The sequence below is a fragment of the Astatotilapia calliptera genome, chromosome 14, assembly GCF_964374335.1.
Source record: "Astatotilapia calliptera chromosome 14, fAstCal68.1, whole genome shotgun sequence".
Lineage (NCBI taxonomy): Eukaryota > Metazoa > Chordata > Actinopteri > Cichliformes > Cichlidae > Astatotilapia > Astatotilapia calliptera.
In genome coordinates this window covers 11,733,857-11,749,212 of record NC_137435.1, presented here as the reverse complement: position 1 = coordinate 11,749,212, position 15,356 = coordinate 11,733,857, and the positions used below count along the sequence as shown (strand labels likewise).

General features: G+C 40.5%; 2 protein-coding genes across 3 annotated transcripts; both read left to right on the top strand.

The window, feature by feature from the left end:
* Positions 1-2,588: 2,588 nt before the first annotated feature.
* srsf1a (serine and arginine rich splicing factor 1a) lies at positions 2,589-7,206 on the top strand. Of its 2 annotated transcripts, XR_013901289.1 has the most exons (5): positions 2,589-3,066; positions 3,596-3,771; positions 5,180-5,352; positions 5,532-6,349; positions 6,768-7,206. XR_013901289.1 is itself a non-coding variant. In XM_080288690.1 (4 exons), exons 1-4 carry the CDS (start codon positions 2,879-2,881, stop codon positions 5,727-5,729), a joined length of 735 nt encoding a protein of 244 aa, XP_080144816.1. In that variant the 5' UTR covers positions 2,589-2,878; the 3' UTR covers positions 5,730-7,206. The 2 variants fall into 2 exon arrangements, 1 of the variants encoding a protein (XP_080144816.1); XM_080288690.1 differs by having other exon boundaries at positions 5,532-7,206.
* A 444-nt stretch (positions 7,207-7,650) lies between these two features.
* dynll2a (dynein, light chain, LC8-type 2a) lies at positions 7,651-11,603 on the top strand. Its single transcript, XM_026192626.2, has 3 exons — positions 7,651-7,818; positions 8,341-8,484; positions 9,781-11,603. Exons 2-3 carry the CDS (start codon positions 8,353-8,355, stop codon positions 9,916-9,918), a joined length of 270 nt encoding a protein of 89 aa, XP_026048411.1. The 5' UTR covers positions 7,651-7,818; positions 8,341-8,352; the 3' UTR covers positions 9,919-11,603.
* Positions 11,604-15,356: the final 3,753 nt, after the last annotated feature.

The window sequence follows — 15,356 nt, the reverse complement described above, 5'->3', positions numbered from 1 at the left end:
GTCTGATTGAGATTTTTTGTTTTATGAAGGTTAATGGTATGTCACGCTCTTTATAAGACGACAGACACTGATTCACTATGTGGAGAAAATTCGTTTTCATTTTTTTTTCATCTTTCAAACCCTGTAATTTAAGGGTATTCTATATGTTATCTAATGTGTCAAATGTCCAGAAAAGGCATCTGACACGTGATGCTGGAGCGCTTCTGTGATATTCTTTGTCAGTTACAGTTCATTTCCACCATTCCGTAGTTTGACATACGTGTAACTCCTAATAGTTCAAAATGTCACATTCAAATATTTATGGACATTTTTTTTTTCATTTCAAGCCCGGTTCAAGTCTTTTTTTTAAATAAGAAAAACTAACAACAAATTTACTCAAAACAGTGTGATGTACCCTTGATAATGTTTTGACACATCAGTATATATATCTGGAGCCTATCCCAGCTGTATTAGGGCAAGAGACATGAAACACCCTGGACAGGTCGCATGTCTGTCCCAGAGCTAACACATAGAGACAGACAACCATTCCCACTCACGTTCACATTCAATTAACCTAACCCCACTAACTGCATGTCTTTGGATCGTGGGATGAAGCCAAAGTATCTAAAGAGCAGCCACGCAAACACGGGGAGAACATGCAAACTCCACACAGAAAGACCCTGGATTTAATTTATTTGTGCTATAATAATAATATTACTACATGAGATTACAAATATTTGAATCTAAATTCTAATGAATGTACTCAGTATGTACACAAGCAGCAAGAGAATACACCTTTAGCTTGCAGTTAGCTAATACACCTTCAGCTCCCAGACATACTGTGACTAACTGCACACAAACAGTTAGTGTGTTTGCTGATATTTGTTGAGCTGATAGAAATGTTGAATTTGAAATTACCTGACAGTTAAAAAAACGTCACTCACTTCATGCTTCCTCCTTTTCTTTAGAGCTAGATACATTTTGAAGCAATGCAAACACAACTAATGGACTCCTGCACTCCCTCCGGCCTGCTATAAAAAAAGCTATAAATGATACCGCTGAACTAAAAGTAATGAGTCTGTTTTGAAAATGTACGAAGTAGACAGTACAGATATTTGTTTTAAAATGTAGGGAGTAAAAGTAAAAAGTTGTCACAAAAATAAATACTTAAATAAAGTACAAATACCTGAAAAGTCTACTTCAGTACAGTAATGTAGTATTTGTACTTTGTTAGTTCCCACCTATGCACCTTTCTAGTGCTTTACCCTATTTTCACAAAGGGCTCTAGACTATATAATAAAATGCAACAACAAAGACAGTATAAAAAGAAACTAAAACTAAATAAAAGCAATCCACAGGTGGGTTTTAGGCTTCTTTTTAAAAGTATCAGGTGTGTCCACAGATCTTAAGTGCATTGGAAGTGAGTTCCACAACTTGGGAGCCACAACCTCAAAAACACAGACTCCTTTTGTCCTTAACTTGAACCTAGGTACCAAGGGCGCCTCCAGAATTTCTTTCATAGGGGTGGCCATATGGGGCCACTAGAAATACACCAAAAACAGAATTTCCAGTTTTATTATGCTGTTGTCAAATATAGGATAGTTGAAAAATATCGCAAAAAAGAGAGAAAGAAAAGAATGATATGCCTACCTAATTTTCCACTGTTAAAGTTGATGTCACTGAAAATAGGTATATATGAAAACCAAATAAGATTTTGAAATCAATAATAATCTGCTTTAACTGATTGATTAATTGATTGGTTGATTGGCTGAAATTCCACCCATTGCTTTAATGATTCTCAGCAGAGCTGACAGAAGAAGCTTAAGATTCATATTCCCAGAATGGAGTTAGCTTTAAGCGCAAACCTGTTCAGTAAAGACAAAAAAAGGATTAGTGGTCTGTCCAGGGATTGGCAGCAGCTTTTCTGCAACCTTATTACATTATTATCAACATAGGGCAGTCTTGCCAGGTGGGGCCACTGGGTAGGGATCCGGATAAGGCAACATTTTTCCGATTTTCTATTATCTATTGTTCAGTATTTCATTTGTTTTATCTTCAGAGATGCTCTTCTGATTACCTTCGTTGTAATGAGTGGAAGTTAAGTTACTGTTGCCTTTCTATCAGCTGAAAGCAGTGTGACCATTCTCCTCTGACCTCTGGCATTAACAAGGCATTTTTGCTCACAGAACTGTTGCTCAGTGGATATTCTCTTGTTTTGAGACCATTCTCTATAGACTCTAGGGGTGGTGGTGTGGGGAAATCCCAGCATAAGGCAGTTTCTGAGGTATGCAAACCAGGCTGTCATACACTAACAACTATGCGACATTGAATATCACGTAAATCACTTTTCTTCCCCATTCTGGGCTGTATTATTGAAAAAATTATATTAATTATATTCTTGAATTAACAACTGGTAAAAATGAAGCAAAATTATAAGCCTGTTGGTAAGTGTCTATATTTATAAAACATTTATTATTTAGCTTATGCTTATATTATATATAAATAATACCAATATAGCAAGTCTTGCATTATAAGCGATGTGCATTATATGATATTGTAATATATATTATTTGACGACAAATGATATTAACAAAAACATTAATAGCTTTGGATATGGTCGGACTATTTTCTAAGGCGGATGTGTCAGACTCGGCTGTAGTGTTTCCGGTGTTGATGAATGCCCTGCTCGGTTAAAAAAACGCGCTGGGGTAGGAGTCACCTCGTCGGGAGTATTGTCTGCTCAGTAAATACCCTTCACAGTGTAGCGTAAAACAGCGCTCATTTGATTGCTTTCTCGTTTTTCTTTTTGCCTCGACCACTCGCAGGCGCTCGGGGCCTAATCACCAGCAGGCGTTAAAGAATCCTGGAAACAGCGAACTGTTAGCTTGAGTTAGCAGCGATGTCGGGTGTTGTGCGAGGCCCCGCTGGGAACAACGACTGCCGAATTTACGTGGGAAACCTCCCGCCAGATATACGCACAAAAGATGTGGAAGACGTGTTCTACAAGTATGGGACGATTCGAGATATCGACTTGAAGAACCGGAGAGGGGGACCCCCGTTCGCCTTTATTGAATTCGAAGACCCCAGGTAAGAAGCTAACGGTTAGACGCGCCAGGCCCGATGCGGTCCCATTGTGTTGCTAACAAACTCGTGTGTGTGCTAACGCGTTGCTTAGTGCTCAGACTATTTCCTGGATGTTTTTTTTCTGTTATTCCCGTAATTAAATTTGGTATGTGTGTGCGCGCGTGCTACTTTCGCTTTCGACTTGGTTTGCATACGCCTGTGTCCCGTTTTTCCTGCGCTGAAGCTTGGTGCCTTTGTGGTATTAATGTCCATGTTGCTGGAGATTAATACACCCGCTTCACTTCTTCGCTGCAGACGACTTGCGTCAAAGCACTCGCAGCTTTACGCTTTGCTACATGTTGATTTGGTCAATCGTTATATTTCTTTCATGAAACAAAAGTTTCATGAGACTAAAATGCTGCAGTTGCATTTGCAAAGCGGATTAGTAGACGTTAAGTAATAAAGCTAGCCGCTAACATGGCTGCTTGCGTGTTGCAAGCCTGTTCGTTCGTGCATTTGTTTATGTCTAAGGCGAAACTGTTTTATTTAATAGGGACGCTGATGATGCCGTCTATGGACGTGATGGATACGACTACGACGGCTACAGACTGCGAGTGGAGTTTCCTCGGAGCGGCAGGGGATCCAGAGGAGGGTTTGGGATCGGAGGAGCGCCCAGAGGCAGATATGGACCCCCTTCCAGACGATCTGAGTACAGAGTCGTTGTGTCAGGTAAACAAACCAAAAATATGCAATGCCAGGCAGTTATTTGTCTGTCTGAAGGGGAGGGGGGGGGGCTTATTTTATTTTTATGATTATAGTGAGTGTAGTTTTTGAGACACATGAAAGTTTTTGTGTTTATGTTATGGAAACAAAATCTCCTGTAGAGTGTTTCAGCGGTTTTAAGACTGTCTTTGAATGCATTTGCCTATGCAAACTTGCTGTTGCACAACCACAATGAGCCTTTGGGCAGTGACTGCATGTAAGCACAATCTACCTGGATAGAGTTAAGATGGGGACAAAATTATGTATTGCTGTTGTTTCTGGCCATTTGATAACTTCAAGTGGTTAAATATTTTTCTCACACACATGGTGATTTCCCTTTGTCAGTTTTGTTTATATAGCACGTTACACATCAACTGGATGTGCTTAACTACAAGTTAAAAATAAATTGCATAGCTCTACAGTGATTTAATGCAAGAAAACCTCAAAAAACAACAGAAATTTACAAGGGAATAAGACTACATTTCAAACACACAGTTAAGTGTAAACCACTCAGAATAAAAAGTTTTTGGATGTAGACACAGTTGAACTTGACCTCAGGACAGCTGGCGGCTTTGTTGCAAAAAACAGGACAACAATAACTGAAGGCACCCTCAGCATCATTGGGTCTAATTTTATGAACATTTAAAAGATCTGCACCTGATTACCTGAAACTTCTAACTGGGTTATAGACACTAAGCCAGTCAGACATACTGATGGGCCAAACGGTTAAATGTTTGTGAAAGATTTTAAAGGTAGTTATGTATTGAACTGGGAGCCAGTGACGTGACTTCATGATTGGGGTAGTAAATTCATATTTCTGTGTATGTGTTAGGTAGCCCGTTGTGGTAAAAATGTTTTAATGTAAGAAAACTTCAAAAACTCCTAAGGATAAATGTGATTTTCTTTATTGGTGGCAGCCACTGATATCTACATCTAGGGCTTCGATAATACTGACGGTCGAGTAATCATTCCTGTAATACTGCTTTGAAGTATAACAAGAAGGGGGTGGATTGTGATGTAAATTCTCAGTGGACAAGTCGACAGTCACAAAAAGCAGACATCAGAGAGCTGTTATTTTTATCGAGTAGATCTGGCCATAGAGTAAAATTTCCCTTAATCTGTATAAAAAGAAAACAGTCTCATGGTAGTTGGCTGCAGTGCACACTAAATATGTAAAAGTATTCGGAACCAGTACATTTTTAAATAAAATATGTCTTTTACTTATTAATGCACCAGCAAATCTTAGTGTATCTTGGTGTTAAATGACTAAATCTGAAACAGACCAGCTCTGGGGCTCTTAAACATTCATCCTTGTGTGCATAAACACAGCTGGAGGGTTCACTGTGTGTGTTGACGTAATGTTGGTGTTTTTCAGGGCTCCCTCAGAGCGGCAGCTGGCAGGACCTGAAGGACCACATGCGTGAGGCAGGCGACGTGTGCTACGCCGACGTTTACAGAGACGGGACTGGAGTGGTAGAATTTGTGCGCAAAGAAGACATGACCTATGCCGTTCGCAAGCTGGACAACACCAAATTCCGCTCCCATGAGGTATGTGTATGATTTTTAGCATCATGGATGATTGTTCTATGCTTTGCTGTGCTGAGGTGAGTACGTCAGGAAATGTGACGTGTCGAGAACAACAGCCAGCCCTTAATTCCATCTGTGGCATTTCCACCGTAGGCAGGAATGTATGCCTTTTCAATGTCAAGTTCTCTTGTGTCCGCCAGGGAGAGACTGCTTACATTCGTGTGAAATTAGACGGTCCCCGCAGCCCAAGTTATGGAAGATCACGCTCTCGCAGCCGTGGCAGCCGGAGCAGGAGCCGCAGTCGGAGCGCCAGCCGCAGTCGCAGCAATTCCCGTGGTCGTGGCAGAGGATCTCCCCGCTACTCACCCCGTCACAGCCGCTCTCGCTCCCGTTCCTAAGCTTTTCTGCCGTCGATGTTTTGCTCCTTTTGATGTATACCCTCCTGTTTTTACCTCCTATGAGTTTCTCCAGATGTCAGCTATTGATTTTAATTTCTCTCCCCCCCCCCTTTTTTTTTTCTTGTCCTGGTGTCCTTGTGGATGATCTTGGTATGTAGTTGTACCACCCCCACCCGTGCTTCAACCCTTCCCTCTGTCTCCTGCAGCTTTGTCCCTTCTTCTCCCCCCCTCCCTCCCACTCCCCTCTCTCTCCACCTCTCGCTCCCTTTTTTCTGTCCTAAAGTTTTGCAAAAGTAGAAGTTGTGCTGTGTCGAACTTCAAAAATGTTGAGTTGTTTATAACCTTCACTCAATGTTTTTGCAAGTACTGAAAATTTAAAGTTTTGTTTTTGGTTTTGTTTTGTTTTTTTCTTATATATTAAAAAAAAAAAGCTTCTCATTGGATATGTGGGGTGGGCTGTTTGAAAGGGGAGCCCGATGCTTAACTGTATTTTACCCTTGTGTCTTCCTTTAGACATCTGAAGAGAAGGATTAAAGTGATTTGGAATAAAACCATTGTGGAGAACATTTCATTTGTATGGTCAGGATAGGACATCTAGGAGCAATCAGGTCGAGGCAATGGTACGCTTCATATTCCATAAATTGAACGTTTCTGATCGGTTGCTGTATCATGCATGTCATTTTAACAAAGCCACGTACTGTACTTTGTTATATATACAGTTTTTAACATGCTACTTCTGACCTGTGACAGAATAAGCAGTCCTAAATCAAGTGTTGTGATGTAAGTGTAACATCTTTGCTGTCAAATGTGGGGGAAAAAAGTGAATTCACTACTTTGATGCAAAGTGTCTCACTTAAATATCCTCATTGCTTTAAATGTTTTCAGGGAGTGATTGTTTTTGTGCTCAGTGGCATTTAAAAATCTGAATCTGACATGAGTGCTTCAACATGGCTTAAAAAAAAAACAAAAAAATAGGCCCCCAAATCTTGACATTTTATTCTAACGGTCTGCCTCTGATTTTCTTCCTGGTATTTCAAGGTTTTGATTGGAGGAGTGGCTCAGTGGATCCCAATCCTTGGAGCTGGATGAGTGGATCGATTAGGGAAGGGATAGGCAAGGATGGATGCTCGGAACGGGATCAGTTTTCCAGGATTCAGATGAGTTGATATCAGAACTTAAAAAAAAAACAAAGAAAAAAAACAAACAAATGGGAGTCTCAGAACATTTTTTTTATTATTAGGCCCCCATCCTGCCTATCTTTTAAAGGTTTTCAGGGATAATGGCTTTATTAGAAGAAAACGAAACTGAGGACCAGGAAGTTGGATCAAAGGATGGAGTCGTAGATGCCTGGTATGAAGGAATTAAAATTGGGGAGGTTGGGAAAGGGGTTTCACATGGGTGTAGTTTGTATGTTTTTAATTTTGCTTAATCTTTTTTTTCTTCCTCTTAGCATTTTCAATAAAACACTTTGAAACAAGGACATTTAGTTTGTCTTTATTTCCAACATAAACCCAAGCACGAATTCTTTACCATTAATAAAATAAACCTGTTTGATCTCCCTCATTACATTTACGTTTGTAACCAAACCAACTAAGGATAACCATGGAGTTAGGAAACAAAGGAAGAGCAGCAGCTGTGGACATGAAACACCACCACAGCAGCCTGCCCGTGTTCATTATTCAAAGCTCTCGTGTCCCTCAGCTGTGACGGTGACTGATGAAAGGGCCTTTTACGCACAGCCGAGTGATGCCTGCCGTGCGCCGTGGTCTCGTTTCCTTTTAGCCCACAGTCGGTGGTGTATACCGTGAATGATGCATTGTGGGATGAAATAAGATGCCGGCAGACAGGAGCTGGAGAAAAACGCTTGCAACACACGGGGAAGCTGCTGCCCAGCCAATGGCAGGGTTCAGCATACAGCAGAGGGGCGGGGAGCTGCTGGAGCACAGCGGAGAGCCAACCTACCTACATGCTTATTGTGTAAATCTTTAAAAAGCAATTACCCGCAGCATCATCCTAACCTTACCCACCGGCTGGGTGAAATAGGCTACTTATTTTTGGAAAGGAGTGTTTTCAGGTGGCTCGAGAAAAGGTGGGTTGCATATTTTTCATAATCTGAGGGGGGGGAAAAGACTGACTCTCATGTCTTGACATATTTCTGATTCGAGTTATTTTTCTTGTTCTTATATGATGATCTGCTCCTGTATGCCTCTTTGCATTTTGAATGATTGGATATGTAGGTTGTATTGGCGTATTTTGGCGGATTCTATATTTGAGTGGGCATATTTTGATACTTTTGCCCTCCTGATGCACAAGCTGCTTTAATCCGAAAGTGATTTTTGCCAAGTAATTTAACTCCACCTGTATCAAGTTTCGCACTCAATCTTTGCAAACGCTCAAGTCAACGTCTGATCAAACATATAGGCACAAATACACAGCCACGAGTTGTAGATTCAGATGAGTGGGATTGGTGGGAAACGCTTTGCCAAATGGCCAGTTTTCTGCTTGTGGTGTTTGCGATGATCCGGGCTGGCCTAAACCGTCCCCATCACCACGTGCGGTGTTAATTTTCAGTGCGGTACGTGCGTGAACGTGCTCCCTTCTTCCTCCGCAGACATCCTCAACCATGACTGACAGGAAAGCTGTGATCAAGAACGCAGACATGTCCGAGGACATGCAGCAGGACGCGGTGGACTGTGCCACCCAGGCCATGGAGAAGTACAACATAGAGAAGGACATTGCAGCCTACATCAAGAAGGTGAGACAGGAGGGGGTGCTTGGATGGATCCAAGCAGAGCTCTCACCGACAGAGCATGATCAGCAAATTGAGACACTAACACATTCTCACATCTATTTTTGCCCAGCGTGGAGATGAGACACGTGATCAAAGACATAGTCAGGGTTTTCTTTTTATTTGGCACGTTTAAAAATCCTTCCTCCAAAGCAGGGGCGTTTCCAGGATTTTTAGAATTTGGTGAAACATGGCACAGTTAGAAGTGGCAACACAAGAGCATGAAGACTGTATGGCAGTCACTGACTTCTTACTTTAAGGCATAATCGTACTTGAGTACTAATACAAAAGTTTTTGTCACTATGCACAAACCTATACAGTTTGTACATACAATCATTGATTCATTAATGTGTGTTTTACTTTAATGTGTCAACTGGACATGATTTTAATTGGTCAACTGGCTTCAACTTAACTTATAGGACATCAGTAGATTAAAATAAGCAAAAATAAGTTATTAAAGATTTAAAATGAATGGTTTGAAGTATAACATTTGAATCCAGAATATACTGGAGGGGAAAGGGGCTAATAGAAATGCATTAAAACTGATGGTAAATAAGTTATGTGTCCTTGGTCCTTTCCACTCTAGCCCATTGGTAATGTTTGTAAGGCCCCCTCTGCACATGCTCTTACACGAAATTACATAAACTAGAATAAAAAAAGCTTTTGATTTGTTTGTTTTTATGTGCATCAATTTCCCAATACAAGAGTGGAACTCAAACCTTTATAGAGTGCTTTAAGAAGAAGTACAAAAACTTCAAACTGTTGGCTGCTAATGCACAAAGTAACAAGAAAAAGGAAAGCAATAGTAGTAATAATGTTTTTCTTATGAAAAGCCTGGCTAAGCAGGTTTTTGTGTGCTTTTGCAAGTCTGTTTCTAGTTCTCATACACACTTGCCTGCAGCATATTGGCATGAACGTTAAACTTGTTTAAATAAATGATCTAAATAACAAATTAGTGCTTACAGATTATCAACTATTTTTGCATTTCCCGCTGCAGATCATACAACTCCCATGTTCCTGCTGAGGACCACAGTGTGGAGACAGTTATCCAGTTTATTGAATAGCTTTAACTGAAACTAAAACTGGTTTGATATAGAAAAAAGCAGGGATTAAATGTGCTATAATGTCATTGTAACTAATAATATTTTAATTAGTCCTTCAGGAAAATTAAGGTTGGGCATGACCTCTATACAATATAAATCCATCCAATCCATATAAAGTAACTTGGACCCTGATTGCTGTCGTCCTCTTGACTCTTTTCAGGAGTTTGACAAGAAGTACAACCCCACTTGGCACTGCATTGTCGGGAGGAACTTCGGCAGCTACGTCACCCACGAGACAAAGCATTTCATTTACTTTTATCTGGGCCAGGTGGCCATCTTGCTCTTCAAGTCAGGCTGAGAAGTTTCTGATGGGTATTGAGGAGTTTTTCTCCCTGAACCTAAATCGGAAATGCACTGGTGGCTGATGTCTCCCATACACTAATAACGACATACCATAACGATGCAAAACCGGCCATGCGCAATTGCATGGACTATACACTATTTAATATGTATGTTACAGTAAGTTTACTTTTTGATAGTTGCCATTTGAATGCAACGGAAGTAGTTTTTGTTGATGCTGTTAAATTCTAGGTTGTAAAAGATTTCAATGTGGCCCTTGATTTTACGTGAAAGGAAAGCTGTAGAATGTAGTGGTGCATCCGCTTTCCTTCTCAAGTGGCATTGCCAGACCCCGTTACGAGACAATGTTGATTTTGGTGGTAAAACCATCCCGCGTGCACCGGTTTAGCAAATCATCGTCCACATTAACCTGTGATCATATAAAGAAAACAAATAATGGGGTTTGTTATCTCTGCTGCCAATTTCCAAGGAATTATGTTGCTTGAAGATGCACGCCATTCAGTATCTCCACTGTTTTCAATTGGGATTTAAGACAGACCCACAGCAGAAGTGAAATTATTGCAGCCGTGTTCAGAAAAGATGTCACATTTTGGACCCAACACAAGTCAGTGCAATCATTTGCAGGGATTTTCAGTTCGAACGCTCTTAAATTTTCACTGTGAAGAACGATGGGGGCCGATAAGCCTCCCATACACAGACCTTAACCTGTAATGTACGACTTGTAACACTAGAGACTGGCTACCCAAATTTCCCATCTCAACTACTCGGACTCGAGTCTTATAATCCTGTGTTCCTGCATGTTTTACCACAGATTATTTAAACGTTATATAGGAGACAAACAGAAGCTCTTCTTGGACACTTTTGTGTGTTTTATTATTATTTTTGTTAAACCTTTGAGTTTGTGAATAATGGCCTGGGCTAAGTGTGTCTTGTCCCAGTAATTGCTATAAAGCAGCATTAGGACAATGTTTAGATGAAGCATCTGCAGCCGACTCCACCAAGGCTACCAACGCCCATGTGTTTCAGGTTGTGACGTCTTTTGTGGCTACCTTTTTAAGTTGCATCCCCCCCACAATGCCTTTAGTTCTGCATTGCCAGTGTACTGCCAGACATGAGGTAAGGACAAAGCATTCAGAGTTGGGACTTTTCAAAGCAACAAGAAGCAGGCTTCCTCTTGTCTATCTCAGATTTTTGGCTTTTCGTTTTGTAATGTCTGCATAACTAGTTTGAAATGGCGATGCACAGTGTTTGCGTTCTGATTAAATATGTTGTCTGTGAGGACAGATTTGAGGGTTTTCGTGCACAGAGCCAGATGACAGATAAAGGCCGAATGTTTCTCAGATGTTCCCTCCTTTATGTGAGCTACGTGTGAAATGTGTATCTCAAGTGTTAGCTTGGTTTGACATCGTTTCTCTCTAAGTTTTTTTTCTTTCTTTTTTGAGGGACGTCTTCCTAACTATTGTCAATGTAAACTGATTTAGTATTGTTTTCCTCTGGCATGTATTTTTGCTGTGTATATGTAGGAGCCGTTCCAATGCTGTTAAATTTGCACAAAACGTGTGCCTGTCATTGCTCTCAAATGTAACTGGCTTGAGTACAATTGCACTTCATCAGAAATAAATACAGTAGGTTGCTACAGAACCAAAACCATGTAACTCGATAAAATAAAATGTTGACTTATTACACTGTGGTCTTTCATTCTGTCCCTCTGAGGCAAATCTGAGCTTCAACAGTGTTTTTTGTACCCGTGCATGCGAGTGTCTGACTTTAAATCTGTTGGTGTTCACAGTATTTTTTATTTTTAAACTTGAGGGTGACTTACCAGGCTGCATTTTTAAAGCAAAATGATACTCCTGATGATACCTCGGTACCAACTGAGTGCCATTTAAATGCCACAGATTACCTAAGTATTGTTGCTGACCATGTCCGTCCCTTTCAGCATGAGCATGACACTGATTTCACTGTACTAAAACGGGCTCGGCACTCTCCAGGTCTTAATCCAACAGAGCATCTTTGGAATGTGGTGGAACGCGCGATTCTCATCGTGAATGTGCAGCTGACAAATGTGTGATACCGTCATGTCAATATGGACCAAAATGTTCCAGGAATCTTTCCAGCACCTTGAATGAAATGGCTGATGGGTTTATGTTTGCGCATTTGTAGAACTAAAAAGCTTTGACCCTTTTAAAATAAGCAAATTAAAGTCCAGCTATTTCAAATGAGCTGTCAGTTATGTTTCAACAGATCAACAATGTGGTGCTATATTTCGCTATATTTCAGTCATTATGGAATCATTTTGTTTTTCAGTTAATGCACTGCAATCACCCAAACTCTCTAAATCTATGTTTAAATACTACATCAGCTGATTTCACTGATTCGCATGCAGTCGGCCAGAGCCGGTTCTGTTTGGCGTGCATTAAAACCTGTCGGCAGATGACAGGTGGCAGATGAAGAAACTAACTCCTTCAGCCAAGATGTTATGTGTCAGGCTAAGGGCTGGTGTAATGGCATGCATTACTGTGTATTAATATCACAGAAAAGCAGATTTTATGGGGTTTTTTATTGTGTGCTTTGTTTCTCTGCAAAAATTGTGATTGCACTACAGCATACAAAAAAGACCATCTGCAGAGAGATCTTGTTCATGCCTTTGGCTGTTGTTTTCTCATTGATAAAAACTGCATGAGTCGGGTGGCACTTGTGTAACGTGCTGCAGTTACGTGATGTCTGTAAGTGGAAATCTGTAGAAACAAGAGCTCACGAAGCCAGCAGAGCTGAGAAAGCAGACAAATCAAAGAACAAGTGACTAATGAATAATTCGTAGCGACAGACTGGGGTCAGAGTGGATGAAATAAGATGCTCGCTGGAGTTAAGCAAGGCTTTGTTCTTTTGATACTTATCATTGCATCACACTCGCTCTAAAGTTCCTCTTTTTAAAAAATATTTGGGATTCACTTGCAGCCCTTGTTTAGTGAGCAAGAAAGCCACGAGTGAGTGGCACGAATAAGGAGTCTGAATGCTGTTAAAAACGTGATGTATCATTAGTCTCACATTCACTCACACTTTAAACATAAGTGCGTCAGAGGCCCGTCTGCTTTTCTACCCAGCCTTCGCTGCTGTTTTACATTCTTGTTTTTCCCATCAGCACCCCCCCCCCCCCCCCCCCCCTCCCTTCCACATACCTGACTGCTTTCTCTTTCATAGCCTCTGGCTGCCTTCATCCATCTTCCCACACAGAGCTGTAATTCATGGTCGGAGCACATTCACATGTAGACAGCACAGATAATTGACTGGACCAAAAACTAACCCCTGCTGCTTGAAAACTAGTCACACAGTTAATATATATCTAGAGCCATGTTTCACACTTTGACACAAATTCGGGGTATTTTTCTGAACTGTGGCTTGTTCAGTTTAAAGAGTATTGTTTTCTACCAAATAACTTTCTCATAGTGTTAAAGCACATTTAAATCCAGCTCCATCTCACACTGTCATTAAATAGCTTTCATATCCAAATCTGCAAAAAGTCTTAAAAGGACTCTTTCATGGCAACATTTTTACCTCTCTGCACTTAAATAGCTCTATTCAGCTCAGCACAGCTTCAATATGAAAAGCATGTGAATAACCTGAATTGCTCTAAAGAGGCTGATGTTTTGGCGCTGGCTGAAAATACCCCTTTCTTTTGTTCAGAGCGTGGCTCTCATTGATGTGGTGAATGTTTATGCTCTGCAGCTCCCTCATAGACTTCGAGATGACCAGTGGGCGTATTTCACGCTGGCACAACAAGGAGGCAAATGACTCAGATTCAAACATCAGGGATGTTGAGAAACACATTCATGTGTTAATAGAAGCTACTGGATTCGCTGGTTGCAATTACATTGCGCGTAGGTTGAAGTATGTGGTGTTATTGTCCGGGAAAGTCAAATTTGAATTCATCATTGGATGAAAATCCTTGAACATTTTTGTCCACTATTGTTGTGATTGATGAATGTCTAGTGTTTGAAAAAAGGTTCACAAGAAGCCCTGAATTATTTATATTGAGCCATAGTGTGGAGATGAACATGTACTGGCTCTTCTTTGCATAGTGCCCATAGTGATTTTCATACATGTTTTTAAAATTTATTTTTTACATGAAACATAATCACTATCACCTCAGTACCACAGTAGGGAAAGCACATGTGGAATTAACAAAAGCTCAGTTAAGTGCCCATCTATACCCACACAATTACATCTGATTGCCCAATAAATTGCTAGCCCCAAAGTTTGAAGTCCACTGTCTATTGTAAGAAATTCACCAATGATTGACAGATGAAGTCCAAAGATTCTGTTCACCACAGTGTTTTTTCAGTTGAAATCACACAGACTTCTGCTGTCAATGCTACACAATAATCAGTTCACAAATAACATACACAGACCCAGTTCTGGTCTGGGACTATCACCAGTACCAACTTGTGAAAATACATGCAATTAGATAATAACAATTGTAAGGTTTGGTTTCTCCTAAGCAGGTTTATTTTTAGAACCAGAAAAACCTCCATCCCTGTTTATTCCTTTTGAAGGCCAGCAGGGGACAACCCCTAAAATGAGGAGTGACTCAAGACTTTTGCACAGTACTGTACAGTCTATGACTTAAACCCCCAAACTTTAACATGGATGTTTGATACAACTGTGACTCAGGTATTCTTTTGTTTATTTAGTGAAATCTGAATAACACCTGACTGACAGTCTTAAAGGCTATAGTATGACCACAACCTTGTGCCTTTGGCCACAGGGCAGGGTCACCATGTGCTGAGGAGCTAAGTGTGCAAAAGTCACCAATACTGCTCACTCAATAGTTGCAAGTTCCAAATCTCCCCATGCCATGAAACCTGAGCTTCATGATATGGTAAAGGCCCTTTGCCAGCACAACTGTGCCCAAGTGCACAAAGCAAGGTCTATAAAGGCGTGATCCACCAAGTATCCATCAAGGATACCAAGGATACCCTCCATTAAGTATCTTTGGGACAAACTAGAATGGAGACTTGGAGCCAGTGTCTGTCCGCCCACATGCTCTTCTTTAAGAATGTCTAAAAATTCCCACAGACACACTTCAGAATATTGTATAAGCCCTCTCGCCCCAAAAAACAAAAACGAAAAACTGGGAGCTACTGTAGCAGCAAAAGGACCAGCTCTATATTATTATCTATGGATTGAAAATGCTCCAGTAGGTGTGATGTGTAGGTGGCTCAACAGTTTGGTCCATGTAGTGTAGATAGACATTGTTGTCTTTTATGCACTTCCACACTCTGACCAGATGAGGGAAGTATTTCTCTTTCTTTGCAAAGAACTCCACTCAATCGCTGATATAAAATGAGAATAAACTGGTTTTTAAACAGTTTTTAATAACATTTTATAAATCATTATGATTTAAATGTGAAAAAGTATTCAGCTTTAAGTTTATTT

What these genes read in the sequence shown, in the direction of transcription:
- dynll2a (XM_026192626.2), top strand. Translation starts at nt 8,353, where the DNA reads ATGACTGACAGGAAAGCTGTGATCAAGAACGCAGACATGTCCGAGGAC. An exon ending in TTGCAGCCTACATCAAGAAG is followed by an intron (nt 8,485 to 9,780) that starts GTGAGACAGGAG and finishes GACTCTTTTCAG; the next exon opens with GAGTTTGACAAGAAGTACAA.
- srsf1a (XM_080288690.1), top strand. Translation starts at nt 2,879, where the DNA reads ATGTCGGGTGTTGTGCGAGGCCCCGCTGGGAACAACGACTGCCGAATT. An exon ending in ATTGAATTCGAAGACCCCAG is followed by an intron (nt 3,067 to 3,595) that starts GTAAGAAGCTAA and finishes TTTATTTAATAG; the next exon opens with GGACGCTGATGATGCCGTCT. An exon ending in GTACAGAGTCGTTGTGTCAG is followed by an intron (nt 3,772 to 5,179) that starts GTAAACAAACCA and finishes GGTGTTTTTCAG; the next exon opens with GGCTCCCTCAGAGCGGCAGC.